The sequence below is a fragment of the Solanum dulcamara genome, chromosome 8 (assembly GCF_947179165.1).
Source record: "Solanum dulcamara chromosome 8, daSolDulc1.2, whole genome shotgun sequence".
Taxonomy (NCBI): domain Eukaryota; kingdom Viridiplantae; phylum Streptophyta; class Magnoliopsida; order Solanales; family Solanaceae; genus Solanum; species Solanum dulcamara.
In genome coordinates, this window is record NC_077244.1 from 73,058,363 (window position 1) to 73,086,340 (window position 27,978).

General features: G+C 35.1%; 4 protein-coding genes and 1 non-coding gene across 11 annotated transcripts; 4 read left to right on the forward strand and 1 right to left on the reverse strand.

Annotated features, from left to right (window-relative positions):
- Positions 1–292: 292 nt before the first annotated feature.
- LOC129899706 (syntaxin-22-like) lies at positions 293–2,449 on the reverse strand. 2 transcript variants are annotated; one of them, XM_055974733.1, is made up of 8 exons: positions 2,287–2,449; positions 1,761–1,990; positions 1,569–1,662; positions 1,334–1,473; positions 1,175–1,243; positions 817–974; positions 620–720; positions 293–529 (listed from the first exon to the last, which is right to left on the reverse strand). In XM_055974733.1, exons 2-8 carry the CDS (start codon positions 1,982–1,984, stop codon positions 464–466), a joined length of 852 nt encoding a protein of 283 aa, XP_055830708.1. In that variant the 5' UTR covers positions 1,985–1,990; positions 2,287–2,449; the 3' UTR covers positions 293–463. The 2 variants fall into 2 exon arrangements, with proteins under 2 accessions (XP_055830708.1, XP_055830709.1); XM_055974734.1 differs by lacking the exon at positions 2,287–2,449 and having other exon boundaries at positions 1,761–2,021.
- Positions 2,450–2,958: 509 nt separating this feature from the next.
- Positions 2,959–7,222, forward strand: LOC129901388 (binding partner of ACD11 1-like). The gene is made up of 5 exons (XM_055976539.1): positions 2,959–3,090; positions 3,584–3,687; positions 3,783–3,858; positions 6,127–6,210; positions 6,299–7,222. Exons 1-5 carry the CDS (start codon positions 3,085–3,087, stop codon positions 6,941–6,943), a joined length of 915 nt encoding a protein of 304 aa, XP_055832514.1. The 5' UTR covers positions 2,959–3,084; the 3' UTR covers positions 6,944–7,222.
- A 650-nt stretch (positions 7,223–7,872) lies between these two features.
- On the forward strand, positions 7,873–7,958 carry TRNAY-GUA (transfer RNA tyrosine (anticodon GUA)). Its single transcript is given in 2 exon segments — positions 7,873–7,909; positions 7,923–7,958. It is a non-coding gene; the product is annotated as a tRNA-Tyr (tRNA).
- Positions 7,959–9,269: 1,311 nt separating this feature from the next.
- LOC129900654 (FAS1 domain-containing protein SELMODRAFT_448915-like) lies at positions 9,270–10,290 on the forward strand. The gene has a single exon (XM_055975668.1). The coding sequence runs from the start codon at positions 9,270–9,272 to the stop codon at positions 9,987–9,989; it is 720 nt and encodes a 239-aa protein (XP_055831643.1). The 3' UTR covers positions 9,990–10,290.
- A 7,294-nt stretch (positions 10,291–17,584) lies between these two features.
- On the forward strand, positions 17,585–26,087 carry LOC129899505 (ERAD-associated E3 ubiquitin-protein ligase HRD1B-like). Of its 6 annotated transcripts, none has more exons than XM_055974497.1 (9): positions 17,585–17,746; positions 18,115–18,336; positions 19,155–19,699; positions 20,668–20,844; positions 22,275–22,424; positions 22,503–22,693; positions 23,048–23,207; positions 23,903–24,167; positions 25,073–26,087. In XM_055974497.1, the coding sequence occupies exons 3-9, from the start codon at positions 19,167–19,169 to the stop codon at positions 25,211–25,213; spliced, it is 1,617 nt and encodes a 538-aa protein (XP_055830472.1). In that variant the 5' UTR covers positions 17,585–17,746; positions 18,115–18,336; positions 19,155–19,166; the 3' UTR covers positions 25,214–26,087. The 6 variants fall into 6 exon arrangements, with proteins under 6 accessions (XP_055830472.1, XP_055830471.1, XP_055830469.1 ...); XM_055974496.1 differs by having other exon boundaries at positions 18,125–18,336; XM_055974494.1 differs by lacking the exon at positions 18,115–18,336.
- The last annotated feature ends 1,891 nt before the right edge of the window (positions 26,088–27,978 follow it).

The following is a 27,978-nucleotide window of genomic DNA, read 5'->3' on the forward strand; positions in this document are numbered from 1 at the left end:
GGGTGGCATTCTCCTACTTAGCTTCTTCTTACTGTCTCTGAAGTACTAGAAAAAAATGGTAGTAGTAGACTTGTCGAATACCAATTTGTGACTATATCTGGATCATTGAAACGAAGAGCTTTAACGTTATGGTAAGAGTTGTCATCTTAAGACCAGATCATGGGTTCAAGCTTGAAAATAACCTCTTGTAGAAATGAAAGGTCATAGGTTCAAGCTTGAAAATAACCTCTTGTAGAAATGAAAGGTAGGACTACATACACCGGACACAATGTGGTAGCGCACTGCACACAGATAGTTCCCAATGTCTATAAATTGTTTTACTGTACATCTGTACTTTGAAGGTCATATTGACATACAAATATCTACACTAGCAGACTGATGCAGGTAGAACAATTGGAACCCATACACTTGAGAGATGAAAAAGGCTACAATATCTCAATTTAGTTACTTGGAAGAAAAATCTTTATGGCAGCGCCAGTATAATTATTATTAGCAGGATGACCCCAAATATCACCAACAACAAGCAGCTCTGCAAAGAAAATTTGGAAGTATCAATGTTGCCTCAAAATGAAGGCAATTTGGCAGCTATCATAGGACTAGCTGCAATATAGACTCTTACCATTGATGAATTACATTGTTGGGTTTTTGATGCCTTGGTAAGTTGCTTAGCAGCTTGTGCAGTTGCATCATGAGAGCTCTCAATATTGGAACTGATATCATCTGGCAGATGGGTTTTAGGATGTTAGATCAGTTATAGTTGGAATTTTGGAGGAAGAAAGACAAAAGGTGAAGGATCGGATAGAGATATTGGCTAACCGAGCATAGTTCCTTGTTCATGGACCAATAAAGCCAAATCCTTGAACACCTCATTCAGTTCACCAATCTGCTGCTGGATTTCTATTATCCCTTGCTCTCTTTCTTCTATGATGGTTCTGTTAAAAACAATCTCATGTTCCAATTGTACCACATTCTGTCTGCCATAGAAGTAAAGCCAGAGTTCACTATGAGCAAAAGAAGTGGTGGTTGCATAAAGAATTTGTGAAAACAGTAAGAAAATAAGATTACAACTACTTGCCTTGCCATACTGAGACGTGGGTGCTAAAATAAACTTTCTTAACATACATTATCAACCAACAAAACCCAAAAACGAGTGTGTACTTAGTTATCTCCTAACCTTTTGGATTCCAGAAGGATAGAACCGCTCTCGGGACTGATAGATGAACTTATCTGAAGCTCTGGGCTTCTGCAAAATACAAATGTAAGTTATGAATATAAGATCATATATCCGGGCTAAGAAAGAAAGATGGCAGAAGCATTTGGAGTGGTTAATTACCTAGATGAAATGATTTCCTGGGAGATGAAAGGAGTGTAAGCTACTTCTCTCTGTGCTGCAAGTTGCTGAGCCTTTTGGAACTTTTTAAGAACTGATTGTAAATCCTTAGCAAGCTTAGTATCGGCAATCTTCTTGGTGACCTGAAAGTTTAAAAGAAACATTACTCACAAGATTCCCAATGTGTGACGCATTCTTATAAGTGCACTTTTTTGTTCAAATATTTTCATCCACTTACACTAGATTGAGAATGTCGATTTGATTCAATGGTTTGCTTTAGGGTAGCTGAAGTTCCTTTTATCAATTCCCCAATTTGCTGCCTTGTACTGTGGCTGCAGAGAAAAGCAAGAAATTAAGCCTTGCTAACACACGCACCACCGTAAAATGCCCCTAATAGCTTAATCAAGGAACACAGAATACAAGTCGTTACATCTTGTGGCGGAGTTGAAGAGTGTCTTTGGGAGTTCCAAGGGTGTTAACTAGGCGTTGAAAGTTTGTCAAAGCCGTGTTTATTTGAAACACACCAACTACTATGGATTGACGATTATCAGAAGCAGAAGGATTTGTGATGGTTTGTTTTGTTTGTCGTCCCCATGATCCATTTCCTCCTTGAACATACAATGACCTGCCTGATTCAAGATCTTCAAAGCTCATTTCTTCCTACTTGAAAAAAACACAAAAAAGAGAGAATTTTTTGTTGTTGTTGGTGTGCTGTAAAAGAAGTAGAAATCTGTGTCTACAAAAAGAAGAAGCAACGTTGTGTTTGATGTATTTGAAAATGCATTAAGTTTTTGCAAGAAAAGAGCAGGCGAAGTGGGCGATGTGCCGTGCAAGTGAAAATACTACTACTGAGAGTACAAAACGACCAAGGAAGGAAGGTGCATTAGCCTTAACGCCTCTGCTATTTCTGTTTTGCAGTTGATTTTGTCTTCAGTTTTATCATTTACTAATAATACCTCTTCCAAGTGTCATCCTCTTGGAGTGTATTGATTTGGAGAGGGTCTTTTTTTCCTCTTTTTATTGTTGTTGACATAATTAGCATACGAGATAGCGAAAAATACTTATAAAAATAGTCAAGCGCACACGTATAAATTGTAAGTCAGAATCGACAATGCTTATGAAACCATATAACATGCGAAGATAGAAAATTTTGGCAGTTATAATATTTGTGTTAAGAATACAGTGAATTGTGGAGTTATCCTACAATTAGCTTGTAATTATTTTATAACTATAATAAAACTTATTATTTATAACTATAAGAAGTAATTATGATTAATTAAATAATAATTGTATAAGGAATACACATATTTGCATTTATTGATTTGGTTTATATGTTCTGTACGCGTACATATTTACCAATTTATAAGTAACTTGTGCAGACAGCTGTAGAAAGCAACTTCTATTCTTATAAAAAGAGAAAGCTAAATTAATTTATTTTGTACTTACATTTCAATAACAATAAAATATCTCTCCCTCAATATTCTTTACTATTTTCTTGTATTTTTTGTAATCGGTGGGTAAAGCTTTCGTGTGGCCTTATTGGAAACAAACACCTGGGAAAGGTAAATAGCGTGTCCATTTGCCAACTTTTGCGTATAACACGTTCTATTTCTAACTCCATAATAATATTAGTTCTATTTTTTACACGTCTCTTCTCCCCTCTTGGATTCTTCCTCCAATTTTGATTTTTTTCTTTTCTTTCTTTATCCTCCAAATTCTTCTGGGGTTGATCTGCTATCTTTTTATCTCGATCGATGTCGGTAAGTGAATAGCTCAACATCTCTATTTCTTTTTATTTGTTGTTACAAATGCAAATTAGCTCATCCTAACGTGTATCCTCCCCAGTTCCGGTCATGGTATAAATGAAATAAATCAAAAAATGGATTTGTGTTCCATTTTTGACTTATTGTTCTATGAGATTCAATTTCATTTGTAAATCTCTTAAATACATAAACAAATGACAAAATAATTCTGATTTATATCCTTTTTGTAACTAGTTGTATATATATAGGAAAGGTACAACTTTTAATCTTATGGCAATATATCCATTAGGTGATAATAATATCCTGGTTAATTAGAATGTGCAAGATTGGTTTTTTTTGGGTGATAGTGATAAAATCAACAGATAAGTCACTTTTAGTGCCACTCTAGATAATCGTACATGAGATTTTTACCTTCACAAGAGGTGGAAGAATTAAGCCTTCTGTTATAAAGTCTTGCTGATCTTTTCTGGTTGTTTTATTATTATGATAGGTTAAAACAGTGCAAGTGAACAATGTTTCTTTGGGTGCTAAAGAGCTAGATATCAAGGAGTTCTTCTCCTTTTCTGGGGATATTGATTATTTAGAGATGAAAGGGTTAGTTTATTATTACTATTTTTGTGTTTTTTAGCATCTAACTTATCTTTACACGAGATTTTATTCCCTTACACGTTTTTTATTTTCTTTTATAGCGAGAATGAGCGATCTCAAGTTGCTTATGTCACGTTCAAGGATCCTCAGAGTGCGGAGACTGCAGTTCTTCTTTCAGTATGTAGACTTCTCATTGATCTTGGCATTTTGTTGCTTTTTTTTTTGTTTGTTAATGTTAGTTAATAAGCTTCTATAATTGCCATTCTGATTTATTTAATGAAGAAAAAGCTGTTATCTTTGTTGATGAAGTACTTTTACAACAACAGCAGCAGCACACCTAGTATAGTCCCAGAAAGTGGGGTTTGGGGAGGGGAGAGTGTACGCAGAACAAAGTGGGGTTTGGGGAGGGCAGAGTGTACGTAGACCTTATCCCTACCTTAGAGGTAAAGAGGTACTTATGATGGTTGTGTCTTTGAAGTACAACACAAATTCTATAAAAGGTACAAGACCTTTGTGCCAGTTAATTTAGCAAGCATGTGATACGAGCTAGCACCCCTATTCCTTTTTCTAAATCCTTCTGAATTATCACTTTGTTTCCTCGAAGTGGAATATAGTTTTGTGGGGTGAGACAGAATGAGATATTGAAGTGTCCCTATTGCAAAATTCTGTAAATAGCATTAATCGGTTAGCTCACATTGTTTGTGCTTTTGTGGTTGTCCCGAATCTTCCTATTTATTATTTGGTTGTTGCCTCATCTGTCCATCTGAGATAAATTCAGATTTTCTTTCACACTTGTGAGATAGCTAAGTTTTCTAGGTTAAGTAAAAAGGATACTCTTTATGTTAAGGAACATCAAAGGAGCTGCTGCGCCAAGGGGCGACAATTTGCTTCACGTTTGTACTGTTCCTCTTGGTTAATCTGTCACTTGTAACCTTGTGAGACCGTTAACTGAAAGAGCTTTAAGATATGATCCATCCATTTACTTGGATAAATACATCACACACCACTGCTGGTTGGTACATCCTTTGCAGTTAGGTTTATTAACTTGGAGCCTTTTCTTTTCTGTAAGAGTAATAGAAGTTCCAAAGTGGTCCCATATAAACTACAGTTGATTCAGTTGAGAGTCATCACATAACTTTGGTTGTTCGCAACATAGACAAATGTTAGCATTTTTGGCTACACAGGTGGTGAGGGGTGTGGGAGGTAAAGTTCCATTCCTTATCTCATATTAATAGAAGCGTACGGTAAAGAAATGAACCTTGGGCCTAACTCAATCCCAAAAATTAACTCATGAGGTGGGCAAATAAGTAAACAAACAACTCATCCCTCAACCCAATGTGGGATTCTTCTGTACGAGGTGAGTATCGTCCAAGACTAAATAAGTAGACAAATAACTCACCCCTCAACCCAATGTGGGAATCTTCTGTATGAGGTGAGGATTGCCCAAGACCAAATAAGTAGACAAACAACTCATCCCTCAACCAATGTGGGATTCTTCTGTATGAGGTGAGGATTGCTCAAGACCAACTAAGTAGACAAACAACTCATCCCTCAGCCTAACGTGGGAAACTTCTTTATGAGCTTCCAGTTTTCACTTCTTTAAGTATTTATCGGTTCGGGTAGCATTTATAGTTGTCTGTATCTTGTCTTGGTAAGTTATGGATTTTCTCTGTCGTTCTTAATTTCTATTTTTTATTAATTTTTCTTTTGTGCATCGCTAGGTAGCAGTTTGTCTTTCTTCTTTTTTTCCTTGGTGTGTAGGGGAGGGTGGAGAGGGGTATATTAGGCAGATGATAGAAGCGTTTTATCACAGTGCAACTGACAGGAGATTTATACATCCTCCTCAGCAGCAAAATTATGGTTTCATTTTTAGACCCAAGCACTTAGAAGTGCTTAAAGTCTTGAGGCTCACTACTGCTGCCAGAGAATAGAGCAAAGTAGCTAGCGAAATCATAAAAGCTAGGTCCATGTTACTTGAGTGTGGCCTTCTTACTCAGCATGATGGCTTTAATATAAGGATCAACATAACTTCAGGGGAAATTGAAGTTTGAAAAGTTAGGGTACTATATTGCATTTTAGCCTAGTGTAGAAGTCAATCAGTCTTTTAAAAGGAAGCACACAATTAAGGAGTTTGGATACATATCTAATGATCATTTTATTGACAATTTTCTCAGTGGATACTTTTACTGTTTGAGTATTAAAGTCAGAATTGCTCAGATGTTACAGAGAATAAGGAGACTGTTCTATACTTTAAAAAATCAGTACCATCATTTTTTCCTCTTCTTCTATCCAGTTAAATGTTGTAATAGAGATACAGATAAAAGCAAGTGCATTCTAGTGTAAGTATTGTTGGTTGTTCACTTGACTTATGTGCTATTTCCAATTCTGAACATGTTCCTTTACTTCTCCGCTTTTGCGATTGATAAGCTCATTTGGTGTTTCTAGGGAGCTACAATTGTTGATCAGTCCATCTCAATAGTCCTAGCTCCCGAGTACAAGCTCCCACCTACAGCTTCAGTATCACAAGTTGTACGTATAACTTTATGTTTTAAGCAGACTTTCCAGCTTCATGCATCACATGATTGTCCATAAATGGTGTACCGTTTATAATGTGCAGCCAACTGAAAGCAGCAATGTACCCGCTGCTGGATCTGCTATTCAAAAGGCAGAGGACGTAGTCAGCAGCATGTTGGCAAAGGGCTTTATCTTGGGCAAGGATGCAGTTGGCAAAGCCAAGGCACTAGACGAGAGACACAAGATCACATCCACTACCTCAGCCACAGTTGCTTCTTTAGACCAAAAATATGGCCTTAGCGAGAAAATCACTACAGGAGCAACCATTGTGAACCACAAAGTGAAAGAAATGGACCAGAAGTTCCAAGTCTCCGAAAAGTCAAAATCTGCTTTTGCAGCTGCTGAGCAGACGGTTAGCAATGCTGGATCCGCCATCATGAAGAACAGATATGCTTTGACCGGTGTAACTTGGGCTGCAGGTGCTTTTAGTCGGGTCACTAAGGCTGCCGGGGAAGTGGGACAGAAGACGAAAGAAAAACTGGCCGAAGAAGAAAGAAGAACTTTTACAAAAGGTCATGCACAAGAACAAGCTGCAGATTCCGCTAAAGGTGATGTGCAAGAACTTTCTGCAGCTTCAGCTAAAAGTGATGTGCAAGATCATGCTGCAGCTTCTGCAAAACAAGAACACCCCGAGTCCCAAACCGGAATTGAGGAATCTACCATTCCCTCTCTTCCCCCTAAAGCTTAATCCTACATTTATTTTGAAAGTAAATGCACAATTTACGCTAGTTTGTTATTCGAATTTAAGGTCATTATGTATGGTTTGATAAATGTGGTATTTATACAGGATTAAGAGAAGGTATACAGGAATCTTAAAGTGATGGCATAATATTAATGTTTGTATATCTTATTTAAGCAAATAAACTAACACTCGTTGAGAAGAAATAAGACTTTTTATTATATCAATAAGCAGAGTGAAAGAAAAAAAGAACGGAGGAGGGTAGCAGATTAAACATCAGAATATTGATGTTTCATTCTGAATTATAAAACAGATTAAGTAGAAAATGTCTTATAGAAATAAAGCATGTAGAATTTTTTACTTGTCAAATCTCAAAATATTCTATAGTTATAGCTTCCTTTTATGTTCTTTTTGGCATAAGAATCGGTATTAGCTAGTAGATTTCAATGATCATATATTTATTTGTATCACAGGAAAATTATATTATTAGTTTTTTTAATTTCGAAATGTTTAATATGTATGGTAAAGCATTCATATGTGTAGTTCTTTTGATATTGTATTGTTTTATTTAAATAAAAAGGTTAATATATTCAATAAGTCGTAAAATCTTAGACTTGTTCTGGTTGGTGTGTATAATTAGAGAAGGTGACATATTTTGAGTGGTTAACTTATCTATGTAATGAGCACGTGAGAATATGCACAAAAGTTTTCTTTCCAAAAAATATGAATATTTTAGCATGTGCTTAGGTATTCAATTAGAATACGTCATAGCCTGAGCGTCAAAATAAAATTTACTGATAATTTTAAAAGGCTGTTTGATGCATTCCGTGGTAAATAAAAGTGTTTGACGTAACCCATGAACGCATGAAACTAAATAATGAAGGAATGAGAATTGGTAAGACTAGCTTTATATTGGTGAATGCATGCTTATCACAAGTCCGACCTTAGCTCAGTTGGTAGAGCGGAGGACTGTAGTTTGAGTACTGAAATCCTTAGGTCGCTGGTTCGAATCCGGCAGGTCGGAAACATTTTTTTCTGTATTCCACCCAAAGAAGGAAGGAAAAAAAAAAAAAGTATGTCAGCACAAACCATGAGATTAATGGACATTTTGAGACATTTGACATATATTTAATTTAAGATCATAAAATTCAAAAGTTTTTTTTATTTTCTTAAATTTCCTATGAGGTCAAAACAAAACAAATAAATTGAAACATACAGAATACTTTTTACACCTGTCATTTAACATGTCATATCATGCTACTCACTATTTGTTCTAAATTACCAATCAATAATATTTAAGTATAACTATTGATTTGCAATTAATTACCTTTTAAGTGACTTAATCGTGTAAATTTTCTTTAAACTTTTTTGAAAGTTAGAGCTATGGAGGAAAGGAAACAACCCCCGAATTCTCAAGTAGGAAATTTTCTTCTAAGTGGAGGCTACTTAAAATTTTACATCTTTAAAAGCGGTAGCTTAATTTAGAGAAAATGATCTTCTATAGCCACTTACAATTTATATAGAAGAAATTAATTATATCATATCTTAGGCAAATTATTTTCATCTCTTAATTTATCAGGTTTCCTAAAGGAAGCAAAGAACACTGCTACTTTGACAAGACCCTTGTGAGACATAAAATTGATTTATTGGCTTTCTTCTCAGTGTCATAAGATGTTCATCATGAAGTTTTCAGCTTCCTTGCCCACTATCAACATGTTAAAGCTGTGATGTACTTAAAGAACCTTTCCCTTGAATTTGAAGAGAATAGAGTGTACGCAAACCTTTCTTTTACCTTGTGGAGGTAGTTTGGTCGCACTTCTAGCATTTAAAGAATGAAAAGAGGCCTAAAATATTTTCAAACTATTTAAATTGGTACAAAATTACCCTTTGTATACCTTTCTGCCCCTAAATACCCCGACAACTGGCATTAGATTGGCCCTACTATACCCTTATTTTTAAAGCCCCAAATTTTGACCCCAACTAATAACTTCATTTATGATGTATCGCTTATCTATCGATCACCCTATAATTAACTTGAACTAATTCACCCCACCCCACTACCCGGATCCGCCTTCACTATTCGAATAATTACAACACTCTTTGTGCTAGCAAAACAAATATATAGAGCGATCACTTAGCAGAGTTACCTACCATATATACATGCAGTAGGTATGAGGCTAATTAGTTGTTGTAGCAGCAAGATTGCATGGTTAAGCTAGCTTTCATTTAGCATAGTGTATCACATATAGAGCATTATTACCCATGATTATGATCATCAAATACTCTTCAAATAACTTAAGTCTAACAGCACTTTGACAAAAAAAATAAATCAAACATGGCCAGAAATTATATAATCTTGACATTCCTTCTAAAGTTGCTGCTATCATCTGTCTCTACTGCCACAAACAGTAACTCAGACATCCGCCAAGCCATTGAGGAGATGAGGACAGCAAATTATTTCACCTTTATAATGCTGATTAACATGGTCCCTGTTGACCTTATTCAAGGAAACATCACTTTCTTGATGCCAAGAGACAGGACACTGTCCCAAACATTAATCCAAGAAAACGACGTGGCAGATTTCTTGCAACGACATTCCATACAGTCACCATTGGCTTTCGACCACCTCCAACACTTCCCAACAGGCTCCATGATACCAACTTCAATACCCGACCTTTTCCTCAGAGTCAACAATTCTGGTAACATGCATTTCTTTCTCAACAACGCCAGAGTCGTTAGTCCAAATATCTGCACCAAAAGTGCTTCCATCAGATGTCATGGCATTGATCAAGTCCTGGAAGCTGCCACTTTGGCATCTGATCATAATGCCAGTCTTCCTGTGCCTCCACCTTGTGATCATATCATTACGAGTCCGCCTTTTGGGCTGGTTGCATCACCTCCTGCAATGTCACCACCATCAGCAGCACAGCCAATAAGTAGCAACATTAATCCGGTCCCATCATCGGCTCCACCACTGAAATCTACAGTAGCTTTAAGTCAAACCGGAATAACTGGGCTTATTTGGTTGCTAATGGCCGTGAAGTTATCTCTTTGATTGAAACTTAGGCTTCAAATTGAATCAAAGCAAGAGAGCAAGCTTGTATATGGAGGCCAAACGGAAATACTGATATATTATTGAATTTGTATTGCATATGGTACTTCTAGTCTATTAAAACTTCTTGTTTGTGTTGCCACTTTCTTTAGATGCTCCAAAGGTATCTTCTCTTAGATATCAGGTTTGAACTAGATAAAAGTCCACAAACAACTTTTTTACAAAAAGGGCTTGAAGTATTATTAATTGAACAGTACTGCATCATTGTGTTAGTTTGAATTGAGATACTGTGGGATGATTTTAAGTTTCTGGTTGCAAAAGAAAGGATCTGTAGGACCCAAAATATAACACTACTAGTAGTAGCAGTTAACTGAATAATATAGAGATAGAAATGAAACCTCTTTTAGTAAGGGAAATTCCGAGAAAGTGAGTTCGGAATGAGGCTCTCTTCATGCTGAGATAGGGAGAAATGAAACAAATTGTTGGAGACTGGAGCAAACTCCTTATTATGTGATCATCAACTACTGTATTTGCTAGATTGTAGCATGAGAAAGGAAAACTGGCATGGAATTGGAAAAAAGAGTTGGTAAGGCTGGAAATACCATGTTTAGGTGAATTGAAGTTTGTGAAATATTATCAATAGCAATGTGCAGCTTTGTGCTGAGGCAGAAATGAATGTTCCACAATAGAACTTTCATGGATTTCTCACCTTCCTTCTCACAGTTTGGGCTTTAAACTTTATCTGCCAAAGGAAAGGAAAAAAATACTTCCAAATTAATAAAACTAAATTAAATGAAAACAAAATAGGACTTTATGTCAAACGACCTTTAACATCACTTGAAAATAGAAAAGAAAGATTAGGTGAAGTTAAAGAAACTAGAGAACCAATCATTACATAAATAAAATAAGTACAAGATTTATTTGTTCAGATCTTCCAGACATCCCTCACATAGAATTATTTTTTTGTATTGTCAAGCTCTTCAACAGTAAGAAATCAGCACGAAAGCTCATTAATCTATCACCATTAAACACCCAAATTATTTTGAATAGTTTAAAGTAAAAGCCCACAATATTGTCAAATAGATATTTATGCAGTGAAAAGTTATGGAAACAGCTACTGACCATAATAAGATTACAATTCTGAGAACCAAGACCCCAGAAAATAAAACTTAAAAACGTTATTGAGATTACTATGCAAATGTAGCTTGCTTGATAAACATTTGACATATGCTCAAGAAGTTAAATGTTTTACAGGTTAGACTCTTAAATTTGAAGGAGTACAATATGGTCAGAAAATAGAGGGAAAACAATTGTGGTTCATGAGAAATATCACTTATCTGAATCTGGAAACCAAAAGAAAGGGCTGATAACACAAATCCAAAAAGAGAGGGAAAAAAAACATATGCACCAAAATAAGTTCATTAAAAAGGCCATACTATCATAGAAAGATCATTTCCATTAACATTTCTATTGGCTAAAATTGCGAAATGAGTTTTTATCAAGCAGACATGCAATAACAAAACAATTGTGGATACTTGATAGAGGAGCCCTAATGGCTAGGCTTAGGCCACTACTTACAGTCACATTTGACAGATTGATATGGAAAATGATATACATAAATCCACTTTTATGAAAGGAAAACGGGGCAACAATCCTGCCCTCAAACTTGATAGGTCAAATTTTATTGATCACTTCCATTGCTCTCTTGCTTGTTACCTGACCACAGAAGGAGTCAGCTTTAGGCCCTTAAATGATAATTCATGGTTTCAGGTAGTACGGTATACTGAAACCTAAGAATGAAAGAATCCAGTAAAGGGCTCGTTCTTCATGGTAAAATATTGTTGTGTCACCTCATATCTAGAGATTAGAAGAATGGATGCACATATAGGCTATATCATAGATTAATGGAAGTGAAAGATAGAATACAAAAGTATATTAATTGAAAAACAGATAAGGAAACATTTCCTTCTGGGAAAAGGACATCTTAACAGATGCGGTCCGTAGTAACTCTATTTGCACAAGGTTTTAGTCAGAAGGCAGGGTCGAGCTCGTCGCACCGGGCTTGCCTAGTGTGGGTTACCTCTCCTGTGTGGTTTGCGAGCTATTGCATAGCAGCAGGAGTTTTACCCTGTGCACACCCAAAGGGTAGTGCGGGTTTCCCTTGTCATAAAATAAATAAATTATACATAATAAGGAAATGAGAGGCATATTAACACAAAACATATTTCAGGAAATTCTAAAATAGACGTAACTGTTGAGTCACATCTCATCTCTACCTGATCCAGGCCCTGGCACAGCCCACACGGTCCAATCGGCCCATTCACTGACTTAGGCTGAAGATATTTATTTGTTTCACATGTATTTTCACCAATTTACCCTTGATGTATGTAAATTGTGTTATCTGTGAATTGTGGTGGTAGGTTCTCATCTTCTTTACCCTAATACGGCCGTCTTGCTCTCCATGTCTCTCTCTACCTTTCAAAAATCCTTGGTCTCTTTGTAAGATTTCTACTTCTTTTTTTTTGTGTTGAATTTGCAGAGATCTAATGAATCTTTCATTAACTATGGATTCTGATCCTAGTTCTTATATGAATTTCTCAACTAACCTTGCTTGGAACCAAATCAGGAAGCATAGAGATCTGTCTTTCACCAATTAGAAAATGTGCACAAGATGTTTCCTTATTCCCTATCTCAATCGCATCCATCTTCTTTTCATATGAGTTTTGTCAGTCTGGCAGCCATTTTTTATACTAAAAAGGAAATTTTGAAGTCTGAGTAGAAGAGACATTAGACAGATGAGTTGTAGGTAGAAAACTAGAGTTTGATAGGAGTTAAGAGCATGCATGTTTGGTAGGAGAGGGGCCGTTGTATTTGCTAGCATTGCTGCTGGAATCCAGTAGGAAAATATCTTCGGGGGGAAAAAAACAGTGGTTGCTCCATTTGCCAATACTATAGTTTGACTCCAATTAGGGAAACAAATATTTCCTGAAACGTTGGGTAATTGAGTTGGAGGTGAAAACGGAGTTGTGATAAAGGTATACGTGAATGACTAGTTTTTGGTAATCTAGATGAGGTTCTACTCTTCTCTGGTAATTAAGGTCAGCATTCCCAATATTGCAGCATTTCACCAATTAAGGTTAGCATTCCCAACTTTTTAGGAAGTATTTATTTCCTTAATTAGAGTCTAACTATAGTTTTGGCATATGGATCAACCACATAGAACCCTGTCATTTTTTTCCCGAAGTTATCTTGTTACTGGATTCCAACACAAAGTTAGCAAATACAGCAGCTCCGTACCACTGCCACATTCTCCGCGGAAAGACTAATAGCTCGATCTCTATCCAGACTATGCATCCTGCGACGAATCACTGGTAAGTAAGGCAATTCCCTTTTAGGACAACCTGCAACTTGTGGAACTGATCAGTTTTCACGGATTAGTCTTGTTTCGGGAAGCTGAGAGAGTAACTACTGGAAGAACATGAGGAACTCTAATTCTGCAGCTCAACTGGTGAATTTCCCAGTGAATGCACCTCAAAATTAATGAGCTAGTTATTTTAAAAAATTAAGTAAGGTTGCGTACAATAGATCCTTGTGGTCCAGTCCTTCCCCAGACCCAGCACATTGTGGGAGTTTTAGAGCACCAGGGCCAGTGGCGGAATCAGGATTTGAATAAGAGGGTTCAACACCTGAATAAGTAGACACACGAGCTAGTTGAAGGGGGTTCGACATCTAATTTATATACATAAAAAATTATTTTAACCATGTATAAATGGTATAATATGAACCCCCTCGGCACAAGGTGGCTTCGCCACTGACCAGGGCTTTTAAGTAAGGCCCAGTTCATTTTCTTAACACGCTTCAGATGTTCAACCCTTGAGCATGTGCAGGGTGTAAGCATATCATATTGGTTGGGAGTATGGGTTGTAGTTCATTCGGATTAAGTAAGACCCAAGATCCTTCTTTTAACACATACAATGCCTTAAAATATCTTGAAACTCAATTAAAGTGATACATCCCAACTGGGGTATTGTTGGTTTGATCACACAATCAATAGCTCGATCTCGAGCCCCTCACTTACCAGATTATGTCAATCTCAAGCAACAACAGCTTAGGCTTCTCTGAAGCCTGGGTCTAAGAGGTTAAGCTTGGCTTGGCTTGAATAATTTGCATCTATGCATAACAGGAGGTATTGGTATCTTACGTTGGGTCCTTAAGGATGATAAGGATCAAACTTAGGTCTTTAGGCTTTCATGATCTGAGGTGGTAAGAGAAGGTTAATGAAACAGATATTTCTATGCTCTAGACATGCCACACACATAAGGACAAGTTTGGAGGAGAAAACCCCTAATAGATGTATAAATGATGGAGAAAACCATTGGACTGACTTATCATTTATGGACTAGGGAAATATGGCCGTTTTTTCAATGATCTGTGGCTCTTTTGACCTGCAATTTCATCTCTTTCTATGTCTGTGATTATAAAGATGGCTACTTATTTCTTCACTTCCCCTTCATGGTTTTGTTTTGAAGGCCACATTCAAGTTAAGTAGAGTAATCGCTTGTTCTATAATCTCTTCTACATTGAGACCTACCCTTCTTCTTTGGCACTTTAGCCATGAAGCGGAATTTTGATCCGTGATTAACTTCATTTCAGTGGAATGATAGTCCAGTCACATTAATATCTGCACTTGCATAACCTTTTGATCTCACAAAAAATTATACGGCAGATGCCGCAAATCTGATTTCTACTCAATGTTTCCTTTTTAACACATGGATTCTCATCTGTTGTCCTTAAACTTTAGTCTCCTTTTCAACCCTTCAAATCACTAAACAATGAAGAGATTTCCTTCCAATAGGACCATGACAAATAGTTAAGCACACGTAGCAAGCTGTTTCTGATAACTTTTGGTTTTCACAAATTTCATCCGAACCCTCTTCGGCAAAAAAATGTACTATTTATATATGGTTAAAGTAATTTTTTATGTATAAATAGTAGATGTCGAACCCCCTTCGGGTAGTTCGTGTCTACTTCTTCAGATTTTGAACCCCCCTTACAAAAAATCCCGGCTCCGCCACTGTCTAAGTATCTATTTTCCCTATAACTAGTCTTTTATTGGTATTCCCTATGACTAAATTTTAGACTGACTATGTATTTTTACTAATGCCATATTGCATGAAGAGCTTTTTGAGCAGTCAGTCAATTTCTCTTTCACATGCAGGTGGCGCACATAGAGATCCTTTGTCAAATTCTTTCCTACACTTATCTCCAACGATAAAAGGAGGGAAACATACTAAATCAGATCTTCACTAATATTTTATTTTCAACCCTTAATTATGTACTCTTGAGGATACGAGATCGTCATTGCTTTTTTAACAAATAAATAAAGTTATGAAATGTCCGGCATACGCAGAAAACTAGTACTTCATACAGTTATGCACAAGAAGAAACTAAAATTTTCATCCAGTACTATTCCAAGTGTCAGCTTCCTTCTGAGTTCTCCTCCAAGTATTTACTTTATTTCTGCTTATGTCTCGAGTTCAGAAGTTCTTTTGACGTGAGGGGGAAAAAATAAATATTTCAAATATTGAATGAATTGAGGAAACAGTTGTGCCAAAAAAATAGTAGGCAAAGCAAAAATGCATGTTCTTGATCACTTCCAAACTACTTGTATGGTTGGTCGCAATCACAATAAAGAGCACAGAGACTTAGAAAGGTTAAAATTTTGATTTGGGTATCTATGTATCAAATAAGTAGTGAATTAAAAACACACCTAAAGTATCCCGGTTTTTCTTAGTTTCATATTTGAATTATCATGTGTTCACTTTTCTTATCTGAACTATAACTAACTAGTTATCAATGCACAACTCAACTATGAGTTGTTCCCTTATCTTACTGATAGGGATATTACATGTAAGGAAAAGGAACGAACTTTTATAGTTGAGGTGTGCTTCAATAAATATTAGGAAGTGTGAACACATGATTCTTCAGCTGTGAAACTCGAAAAACAGGATACTTCAGATATTTTTGATCCTTCACTCATAAGTTAGGGTTAAAAAAAGAAGAAGGAAGAATGGTAAACAGTAAGAGAGCAAAATTTCTTTCATAGTCACTTGGTACTAACAAAAAATTTGGGGAAATCTGCAATGCAGATGACAATACGGACAGTAGAAAAGGAATTTGTACCTGCATCTATTTGACCGTGTGGAGGTGATGATATCAATGCTAGCGCCGCCGCTGAGACTTCTCAAGTTTGACGGTGAATTTGAAGATTTTCCGGTAAGGGTTTTTAAGAGATGATATGAAATAATTGTATAGGCTTAATGAATATTTGAACTAACTGATATTTCAATTGGACACTTCAAACTCTTATAGCCCGTTTGGATAGTTTTAAGTTGGACAAAACCAACTTAAAGTTCCTTTTTAATTTTTGGACGTATTTGTCTAATGCTAACTTTAAGGCATAAAGTTTTTAAATTCAAAAATAAAAAGTTAGGATTCTTAACCTTTTTTTTTGTAAGTGCTTATAGTCATTTTCTTTGACCATAGAAATTACTTTTATATTCCTTATTTTTTAACTAAATTTCCAAACTATCATTTTTATTCTTTTAACCCTTAAATTCATATCATTTTCCTCATTTAAGCATTTTTATCCAAACACTCAACTGCTTATTTATAAAAATAACTTTCAGCACTTCAAAATTCTAAAAGCACTTCATATATAAAAGTTACTTTTTTAAGCTCATCCAAACAGGTTCTTAATAAAGTAGTATTACAAATACAAAATAATAATAAAAAATATGAAAATTTACATAAATGTATTTGATTAAGAAAATATTTATCATTTATAGCAATAATATTTTTTTCACTGAACACTTATAATATATTTATAATACAGTTTTAATACAATTTTAATACATATTACCAAGAATAATTTATAAAAATCATATAATACAAGTTTTATTCATGGATAATATATTTATCACATATTTTAATACATTGTATCAATTTCTTAACAAACAAGCATGATATATTTTAAAACACTTATAATTCACTTTTAATACATGATAGATATATCGTAATATTACTATGTATTGCTATAGATAATAATAAATAAAAAATATTGCTAAAATTAATAATTATTTATTAAAACGTGTTGATTTGGGGAATTTTTCCTAAAAAATACGTATGTTATTATTAGCATATTAAGTAGATCTACTAGACACACATCATTGTCATTAGATATATCATTAGGCTATATCGAGTCAAATATGTTTTTTTTTTTTTTATTGCAGCAAAATAATATTTTCAGCTCAAAGTGTTTTAATAATACATTTTTTATTCAATTTTTAAATTAATTTTATGTGTGTTTTCATTCGTTATTTAGATAGTTAAGTTAAATTAAGTTAATCATATAAATTATGTATCTCCTTTAATTATACCCATCAATCTTAAATAGACAATTGTATATAATTTAAAAAAGATATTTTATATGATTATCAAAAAATAATTTCAAAATTTAAATTAAAAATATCTAATTGAAACGTCTATATACTTCTTTCAAAATTTAATATTTTGATATTAAAAGTTAAAACCTCACTAATCTAACCAATCGGTCCGTCGGGTCGGGCGAGTTTCGTGTCCACACGTGGCGGACAACAATTGGGGATTTCCTACACAACGACGCGCGAAGCACTTGCTATCGGCGCAAAGCTTAGCAATAAACGATTTAGAATCAGCAGGAAGATTAGGAAAGTTAACAGGTAAATTATACTTTATTTATAGATTTATTATTTACTTCTCTCTGTGTTGCTAATTTGCGAACAAATGAAACTCACCGTCACCGAAAATTGTTTCATCATCTTTACTTTTGTTCTAAAAATCTATTATTATAATCTGGATGTTTTTATTTCTGGAATTCCCGTAGATGTTGCAAAGTCTTAAACTACAAGGGATCGATTTAGAAAACTGTATATTTGAATTTTAATTTGGTAGAGCCCATTAGAAGATGTAATCTCTTCTGTTGACTCAGACTTGGAGTCAGGATTTGAAGCTTTCCTGGTTTGGATTATAATCTTTTCAAGATACTGAGTTCTAAATCAATAATGTGTACATTCAATGAATTTTAAAGACAAATACAGGGTTTGAACCAAAAGCCCGCAACCATCCTGTAGCTCTCCCCTGCCTACAACAACAACAACAACATACCCAGTGAAATTACACTAAATGGGGTGTAGAGAGGGCAGAGTGTACACAAAACTCGCCACTGTCTCGTGGAGGTAGAGAGGCTATTTCCAAAAGATCCTCACCTCAAGCTCTGCCCCTACGCTTAAATCTTGTTAAAGAGATGGAGGTAGCTATGCCTCAGCTTCAATAGACATACTAACTTTTCCACTGTACTTTTACTTTCATCATCACACTCTCCCTGGTTAGTGTTTGCTCACGGTTATTTGCTTGATGTGATAAAGGATCCGAAGTCATGATGTGTACTAATTTCTCTTTCACTATCACTAATTAATTTTCTGGGACTCCTATACATAAAGGAAAAAGGGAATAAGATCATAAAAGATGGAACATTTACAACATTGAGGGGTTGTTTGGTATGACAAATAAGCGATAATAATTCCAAGATAAAATGCAAGCTTATTTTTATCTTGCATTTGGTTAAGGGTATTAGTTAGTCCCAGGATTATTATGATGGGATAAGTTATCCACTATTTACTATAATGATGGGATAAGTTATCCCATATATATGCTGGGATAACTTTGTCTATCCCATCCTCCATACCAAACGACCCCTGAGAGTTGTTTGCATATGTGATGAAGTCATTTACCAAGTTCTAGCGTTCGAGCGAGTGATTTTAATTTTTGGCTTTCCCAAATATAGGCATTTGATAACAGTTAGTTTTAGATATCCCTTGAATCATAATTAGTCTTGCCACATGGACCCTTCCGTTTATGTTATGGAATGTTATTATTGATGTCTCTAATAATTATTGATATATCTTTTTCTCTATCAAGATTATTATATCTTCAAAGAGTGGATTTTACTTTGTCATATATGGATATATGTTGCACATGTTTGAATTTTGACATGATACGTACAGACATTTTTACTTGATTGGATCTGGAATGCTCGTTAATTGACTGAATAGTGGCTTTGTGTGACAGGGTTAAGAGAAAATGATGAGAGTACAAACTTATGTTGGGCTTAGTATAATAGCTTCACTAGCTGTCATTTATCATGCCTTTAGTAGTAGAGGCCAGTTTTACCCTGCAATGGTTTATTTATCGACATCTAAGATCAGTCTGGTGCTTCTCCTCAACATGGGTCTTGCCGTTATGTGCATTTTGTGGCAGCTAACCAAGAAAATTTTCCTTGGCACCCTTCGAGAGGCAGAAGTGGAGAGGCTAAATGAGCAGTCATGGCGGGAACTCATGGAAATACTTTTCGCAATCACTATTTTCCGGCAAGACTTCTCCATGGCGTTTATTACCATGGTTACCACACTATTTTTAATCAAGGCTTTGCATTGGTTGGCCCAGAAACGGGTTGAGTACATTGAAACAACTCCAGCTGTTACTAAGTTGTCCCACATTCGCATTGTCTCTTTCATGGGCTTCCTCCTTCTCATAGATAGTCTCCTTCTGTACAACTACATGAACCATTTGATACAGACAAGACAGTCTTCTGGTTCTCTCTTCTTCGTGTTTGAGTAAGCCATTCTGTTCTAATTCATTTGTAGTTTTTTTTCCCGTCTGAATATGTGCTATGCTCCTTAAAGATCTACTATTAGTCTAGTCGTGCTTTTGGGTACAATTTGAGATATATACCAGGGGAAGGAGTACGGCTTCATTAGATCGGATACCACTAGTTCGGGGGGGGGGGGGGGGGGGGGTTACACAAACATGTTTCATGCCTTTGCCTTATGTAAACACTTAGTTGGGCTTGGGACATGGGGTTATATGATACTTTACAGAGATAATTTGCTATCTACTGGGGACGGCAAAGGACTGTGTTGGATCTTTGCACCTGCAAATGCTGTTTATTTTTTGATGTAGTTCTTGCACTGGTTTACTCAAACTGGACGCAGATGTTTTAATCAGTATAATGCTAGATGATGAAGAGGTTTTGTGTAGATGATTAGTTTTTTAAAAAACCAAACGTTGAAAATCTTGATCATTTAAAGGTACTCACTCATACACCCTATTTCCCACTCTCTATCTCTTGGGGTCATTTTTCTCAATGTTGAATAGTTAAATGCATGATTCACTGTTTGCTTTGAAATCCTTGCTTTGTTATGCATTAACTCACATGACTGTTGTATGGGTGAATATAGTCAATTATCATTCTTGGCTTATTCATCATTGCTTTTGTGCATATTTTAACTTATATGGTGACAACATAAGATCCATCGACAGGACCTTTCAGGGGTGTGCTTACTTGAAATGGTTTTTCTACCTTCTGTATGCTGGGTAACTCTGGTCATCATTGCTTAGTAACTCTGGTTATTCATCATTGCTTAGTAACTCTGGTCAATGTGCTGCTATTGTTTTACCCTAGTGCAGTTGGACCATATGGCTGCCATTGTTTAACCTAGTGCAGTTTGATCATATTATATGTATCCCATATCCAGTTCCCTAGTGAAGTTTAACCTTTTACCTTTTTGCCATTATTTCTCAGGTACATGATACTTGCTACAACAACTGTTGCAACATTTGTAAAATATGTTTTCTATGTACGTGACATGCTGATGGAAGGACAATGGGAGAGGAAGGCCATATATACTTTCTACTTTGAACTTATTCGGGACTTGATCCACTTGACTATGTACATGTGCTTCTTCCTCATGATTTTCATGTAAGTCAAATTTATGTTATTTTATTATTTTCTGCTGCTTCTCCTCCTTCTCCTTCTTATTAATTACTTTTTTAAAAAAAAAAAAGAAGAAGCTTCTTGTGTATCATTTATAAGTAATGAATAGTAAAGGGAAAAGGTTATCATTTAAGGAAAGGAATGGACCAAAAAGGAAAGCAGGAGATCATTTTTTTGGTTTGAGAGAGTAAATACTGATATCAAAAGACTCCAGAGTTGGTCCAAGCATGTTACGTTCTTGTGAAATAGCATAGACTTCCACATGGTGTTCTCAGTGTATCTAATTGAACTCATTCGTTCTCTCTAGTGAATAGTAGTGAAAGATAAAGAGGTTCCTTCACATTTGCCCTACTATCCCTGGGAATTTTTGGATCTACTTTCCTTCAGGAACTTCTAAGCTGCTAAATAGTATGGGACTAAAGCATTAATCATAGAGCTGTTAATTTTCTTTTCGGCCAGCAATAGGATAATTGGCTGTTTGTGCGCTGATTCAGGTGTGCCACATTTATAGATATCTTAGAAACTTCTGTATTTATTCTGTATTTTCCTATTCAAGTATTTGGATAAAAGGATATTTGATCTCTATTTGCACATTTTGTGACCGATTAGTTGTGGCATTGCTTATGGATAGAGGGTAAAGGCGCTCAACAATAGGCTCAAATTAGTATACCTCTGTTGCTTGTTTCCCAAATGGAAACTTTTTCATGTTTTGATGAAATTCTTGATCAGTAAAACAAATCTGTTTCTCCCATGTCTTGCTACTTTCTTTTGGAAATGTAGTGCTAGGCCATCCTTGTTGAAGAGCAAGTCCTTTTTCCTTTTGCTCCTGGAGATTTGTTAGGGCTTCAAAAACTTTTTGTAGCTGATGTAAAGTAGAATACATCTTTTCTCCCCTCCTTTTTAGGTAAAGAAATTTTCACTGCATTACACAACAATTGATAATGTTCTGGTTTCTATCTCCCATCCTCTTATGTAGTTAGATTGGGACCTGTTGAAACACATAATAATGCTAGCAAAAACTTCATGAGTTTCATCAAGAGATGAAAATAATCATGTGATGCCTGCAAGCGGAAATCATCCAATTACGCAGGAAGGGTGGGCTGTTGGTTAAACTCTAGTTTAGGCACTAACAATCAAATTGTTAGAAAAAAGTTTAGTTTAGGCATGGTCCTTGTTGCTTGTTCTCCTGATATTTATTTGCCTTTTGGTAGAAGCAATCATAATTTTTTTTTTCATCCAGTATTGTGTTTAAAATTCCCTCTTTTCCTTCTGATTTATTTATTTATTTATTTATTTTCATGGATATTCTGGGGCGTACAATTTTTCTTACCACTTAATTCTGTCCATATTATTTATACTCTTTTTGACCCACTATTATGTGTTCATTTATTTTTTTTATTTCCCTGGACTTTCAGCAATTATGGTGTGCCTCTGCATTTAATTCGGAAGCTTTATGAGACATTCCACAACTTCAAGACTCGAGTTGCTGATTACATACGCTATCGAAAAATCACTTCAAATATGAATCTTCATTTTCCAGATGCTACACCGGAAGAGCTCAATGGGTAAGTTTCTCACTACTAGAGTCTTGGTATATATATATGTTTTCTTCATCATTATGATTATGTTTAATGCTGTTGCAGAGGTGACACTATCTGCATCATTTGTCGTGAGGAGATGACCACTGCCAAGAAACTTACTTGTGGACATGTCTTTCATGTCAATTGCCTCCGGTCATGGCTAGAACGTCAGCACACGTGTCCTACTTGCAGAGCTCTTGTTGTACCACCTGAAAATGGGACGCATGCTGCAGGATTCCGATATGCTCAGCAAGGTATCACCTAAAACTGGCTATTCTCTATATTGTGTATCAACTTTAATAAGTTAGTTTTGAATGACACCTGGAAATTGATGTTTCATTTTCCAAATGTTTCTCAACATGGCTTTTTTGCTATAGTAGAAACAAGATGTACGGTTAAATCACCCATTTGTTTGTAATAAGCTGTTTTGAGCATTAAACTTCTGCTGAAGTATGTTGATTATAGCTGAAGATAACATGATTGTAATGGAACAAAATTACTTCTTTTTTTTTTTGGGAAGAAATTTCATGTGCTGTTCACTGAATAGTTGTGTCCCTACTTGTGGATTGTCATTTGTAATCTCTTATCTTAAAGATGTCATGTCGCAGGAACAAGTTTAGCGAGCATATCTCAAGGTTCCCAAGCAAATCCTAGGACAAACGGTTATGTTAGCCAGCACCAGGCTAGACTCCAAGCTGCAGTTGCTGCTGCTGCAATTTATGAGCAGTCCTTTGTTTATCCTTCTGCACCAACACTACCCCAGTATAGGTCTCTCTTCTATGTCAACATTGTATTGCTTATCTTCTTTGCATATTTATGAGAACTCCCCCCCCCCCCCCCCCCCCCCCCCGCCCAGAAGTGCATATAAAGCCTGAAACCTCCCTGACTATCTTCCTTGATAAGCACAGTTACGTTGATTCTTCTCCATGTTCCATTATTGTTCATACACTCCTTTTTATTTCTAAGAACAAGTAACTGTTGGCCTCAATTTTTTTTAAGCAGTAATAACTGTTAGCCCCCACTTGTTTTCTTGATTTACATCAAAGAATACCAATTTCTTCAAATTCAAAGTACAGGATACATTAGAAATGAATGGGCATCCGATGTATGCGATTGGCATCCTCTGAAGATATCTACATAAGCACTTGTCATGTTGTGGGATCAGAATCTTATTCATTGAGTTTCCTTTGAGATTTGGCTTGTCATGGAACCCTTGACTTTAGCAGATGATTGCTAATCAAGTTGTCCATAACTGCATGGGAAATGACTTCCAATATATATTTCCTTGATCATGCTGTGTGAACTGGTGGTAGATGCAGAGTGAGGTGGATGGTGGTGGCTTCCCTTTTTTTCTCTCTCTTTTGGCTGTTGACAAGGGGGTGGTTGTCTTCTTTATTTCCGAAAATTTGTAGTTCTTTTAAGCACAGTGAAAGAACTTTAATTAATTGCTCTCATGCTTGCAGGTCTCATGGATATGCTCTATTTCCTCCGTCCTATGGACCAGTCAGTTCTGTCAGCGTGGACTCAGAAAGAGAGCGTGCTGCAAATGAATGGTTACAGCAACATCAATCTGCAAATATGCCTTTTGCTTACTATCTGCAGAGCAGTTTTGGTCCTTCAGGATATCCTGGTGCTAACATGCCTTTTGGAGATAGTTCCTGGAGTAACCTTAGTACTTCAGATACTCCACTCGAGGCACATAGGATATTCTTACAGAAGCAGAGTGAGGTATGAACATTTTTCTGGTTAATTAGTATCTGTCTTTTATGTTTGTAAATATTGCTAATTTCAATATGCATTAATCATCGTTGAGATAATTTCTAGGCTTAGTTCTGTTGAAAATGTGATTAAGTAAATGAAAGTGTGACCTCTCTAATAACTTAAGCTTTTAGATGAAGTTTTTCACAAAATTTCAACATGGTATTAGAGCAGGCGGAGATCCTGGGTTCAAGTCTCACTACCCGTTATCAAAAAGAATTTCCGCGTGCTTGGCACATGAAAAAGAATCAAGCCCGCATGTGAGGGGACACATGAGAATATAATTAAGTAAATATAAGTGTGATCTCTCTAAATAACTTAAGCTTTTAAATGAGATATTCACACACTTCAACAAGTTCAATTATTCTGTTTTTCTTAAAATATTTTGAAGCTCTTAAAATTTATTCTCTTTGGTATGGGACTTCAGCTCTGTTGGTCGAAAAAATCACCGCAGATGAAATTCTGTAGAAATTCAGGGAGGGAGGAGGGCCAAGGGTTGGTGATGTTTATTGAAGAAAATAGCAAAACTCCTTTTTAATGGTTACTTTGCAACTTTGGTGGCCAAACTCAATGCTTTGATTGTTCAATTCTCTTTTTCAACATTTTTCTTTGGAGGGGGGATGGGCTGTATTTAATACGCTGTTAGGGTTGAGATAGGCATGGACATACAGCTGTGCAAATTGATGTATAGCCTTCACCCTGTTGAAGATCACATTGTAGTGGATTGGATTCTCATTTTTAAGATTGCTTCTTAGCGTTTCTTTTCTTGGGTAAACTTTTTCCTTATTCGATCTTTAACATACACACACACACATGTATGTATGTATATATGACGTGTAAATATTTACCAATGGAAACTACATTTATTTATCTAGGTTCTGCAAAATCAGCTCATGCTTCTAGAGAGTTCAAAGACACAGAGAGCAGCAGATGGCGCAAAAGTTTCTGAGAGCAAGGGAAAAACAATTTCATTAGAGAATGCTCAAAATAGACAGGCTGAAGGTGCAGATATTTAAGGCATGATCATCTGTATATTAAGTGCAGTTGCAAACATCCGGTTAAAATGGCTGCTGAACAATGGAATTCACCAGAGGATCTGTCAGTTGTATTTTCTCTAGTGAACTGGAAATAGTTGTATTGCAGGTGAGAACTCGACAATTTCTGTCTTCTGCAGGTTTCTTTCTTGAGGATCTCCAACTTTTGTATCTCTGCAGAGTCTCAATTTCACATGAGTTCATTTAACGGTCCATTAGAAAACTAGATAAACAGGTACGACAATTTTAGCACAAGATCTTATATGTTCAAGTAGGAAACTGAGATGAGGGAAGAGCTGAATAAAGTGAGAGATGAAGCCTGATTCATTCATTCAATAAGACTCTGGACCTTTCAGCCTAGCTGTTGCCATTCTTGGGTTGGTGTAATACCGAGTGGTGGTAAGTTTCTTCCAATTTCAGTTTAACGTATCAGTATCAAGTATATGCTGAACCATCCGGAGTTGACATATTGGATTATATAAAATTAAGCTGTGTGATCGTGTGACCATTTCCTCTCTAGCCTTGAATGCATAATAATAGTATATTTTCATCCTTGAACAGTTGAACTAGTAACATATACCACACTTCTATTTGCGCTATCTGTATCATAAATCAGTGTCAATTTCAAACCAAAAATAGTGTCGGACATCAGACAGGCTATTGAATTGGCCTCCTTAGTTCAGCACTGAAAGTCTGTATAATGTGTACGTGCATTGACCAGAAATCATTTTTGTATACTGGAGGAAATAGTGGTGTATTTGAAAGAGATGCACAAGTACGATAGTTGGTTAGCGATAACTAAGTTGTTCAGATATCTTATTTGTTGGAGTAATATATAAGTGGACGATTCATCCAATTTGTACCCAATTTATTGCACTTATAACTTGCTTGATATGTGAGTTCCTAAGTTGCTTTAATGGATATTCTATATGCAATAGTAATTCTGATCCCATTGCTTCCCAACAGTTCTTTTTTGAAATATGGATATTCATATTTCAATTTATGAATGGGAGAATCAAATTAACAACATCTACTCTCGTCTCTCTCTATTAAGCTTCTGTGATATAATTTGAATGGACATGGATTTTCGAAAGACATAAAGATTTTTTAAAATTTATCATCTTAAAAATATCACAGCATGTATGTGAATATAAACTTTTCTCAAACTTATGATTTTAAATATGATATAACATTTATGTGATTATATGAATTTCTTATTAAGGATAAAAAAAATGTAGAATTAATTATTTCTTATTATAAAAATATATTAATTTTTATAACAAACTAATAAAAAAATAATATCACAAACTGAAACGATGAGAGGACTGACTGATGAATAGAGAATCGTGCATGATTGAATATCTTTTTCCTAATGAGAATTTGATCTTTTAAGTATCTAATTGATTTTAGTAGGCTGTCTCGGTCGATTCAATTTTGAAGGTTTTAATTTGATTTATCGGTTATCGATTTATAGAAATACTAAATTATTTGACAACTATTAAGAGAATTTTTGGTCAAAATCATTATTAAATTATACTCTAAATTTAGATTACATCCTCAAAATATTATTCTTAGCAGAAAATAACCTCTAAGTATTTAAAAATTAACAACTTTCATCATTCTACTAGAATTTGTCATGAAACTAACAAATCCCATAAAATTATGTCACTCATTCGTATTTAGTATTATGATATATGCAAAGAATATTATTGTGAAATTTTTCGGTAATTGAGTTTAGTATTATGCAAAATATTTTAATTAGCAGTTTTTTTCCATTTATTTTTCGTGTTATTTAATATTAGAAAACTTGTCAGTTGAAATATAATTCTTCTCAATTGAATCTGCTAGAAGCGGTGTTTGTTGGAGACTTCCATGTCAAATAATAAAGAATGAAAGTTGAATACGAGACATAATCAGAATTTTGATAACCTCAATATCACATTGCCCCAAAAAATTATTGATCTAACTATAATTTGGATTTAAAAAAGGTAAAGATAATTAAGCTCCAATTTCTTTTCGTTAGTAAATGAGAAGAAGAACAGATTATGTATCATCACACCTTCCTAACATTTTTTGTTTCATCAAGCACTAGTGTTCAATATTTTTAATAGTCTTTTCTTCATGAACTTTTTACAACAGGTAATGACATTATGCAGGATAACTTTTGTCGATAGTTACGTGAACTGTACATGTTTTTGTAGGATTCCTTAGTTTTTTGACAATATATAACAAAAGGATGAAAATTGTTAACTTTCAAATACTTTGAGGATGTTGTGGGCCAAAAAAGATATTTTAAGGATGTAGTTTAAATTTGAAGTATAGTTTAAGAATGTTTTTTGGCCAAAAACTCACCATTAATATATCGATTAATCAATTATTAATTAATTAATTAATTACTGATTGTTATTAGAGATTTCACACAATTCTTATTTTTTTAAATTGAAAATCAGACAATGTGTCAAATAAAGTCTATTCGGGTATTCCCTAAATTATCAAAGAATTTGCACCTGAAATAAAGTTTATATAAATTACCAGTTTAAAATAGTAAGTATTAGCAGCACAAAATATTAAGAAAATTAATCTATCACACTGACTTATCGATCATTTTTTTAATAAAAGGAATCAACTAATTTTACATTATTGGCACAATCTGAAAAGTAAAACATACTAAATCTACAAAATTTATTTTCAACTATTATCGGTTTATTGTTTAATCCGTTAAGAAAAAAAATATTAAATTATTATAA

Excerpts from the sequence above, each read along its gene's own strand:
- LOC129901388 (XM_055976539.1), top strand. Across the intron at positions 3,859-6,126 it reads AGACTGCAGTTCTTCTTTCA|GGAGCTACAATTGTTGATCA; the intron begins GTATGTAGACTT and ends TGGTGTTTCTAG. Across the intron at positions 6,211-6,298 it reads CAGCTTCAGTATCACAAGTT|CCAACTGAAAGCAGCAATGT; the intron begins GTACGTATAACT and ends TATAATGTGCAG.
- LOC129899505 (XM_055974497.1), top strand. The coding sequence starts at position 19,167 with ATGATGAGAGTACAAACTTATGTTGGGCTTAGTATAATAGCTTCACTA. Across the intron at positions 19,700-20,667 it reads TCTCTCTTCTTCGTGTTTGA|GTACATGATACTTGCTACAA; the intron begins GTAAGCCATTCT and ends ATTATTTCTCAG. Across the intron at positions 23,208-23,902 it reads CCAACACTACCCCAGTATAG|GTCTCATGGATATGCTCTAT; the intron begins GTCTCTCTTCTA and ends TCATGCTTGCAG.
- LOC129899706 (XM_055974733.1), bottom strand. The coding sequence starts at position 1,984 with ATGAGCTTTGAAGATCTTGAATCAGGCAGGTCATTGTATGTTCAAGGA. Across the intron at positions 1,244-1,333 it reads CAGGAAATCATTTCATCTAG|AAGCCCAGAGCTTCAGATAA; the intron begins GTAATTAACCAC and ends TGTATTTTGCAG. Across the intron at positions 530-619 it reads AACAATGTAATTCATCAATG|AGCTGCTTGTTGTTGGTGAT; the intron begins GTAAGAGTCTAT and ends TTTTCTTTGCAG.
- LOC129900654 (XM_055975668.1), top strand. The coding sequence starts at position 9,270 with ATGGCCAGAAATTATATAATCTTGACATTCCTTCTAAAGTTGCTGCTA.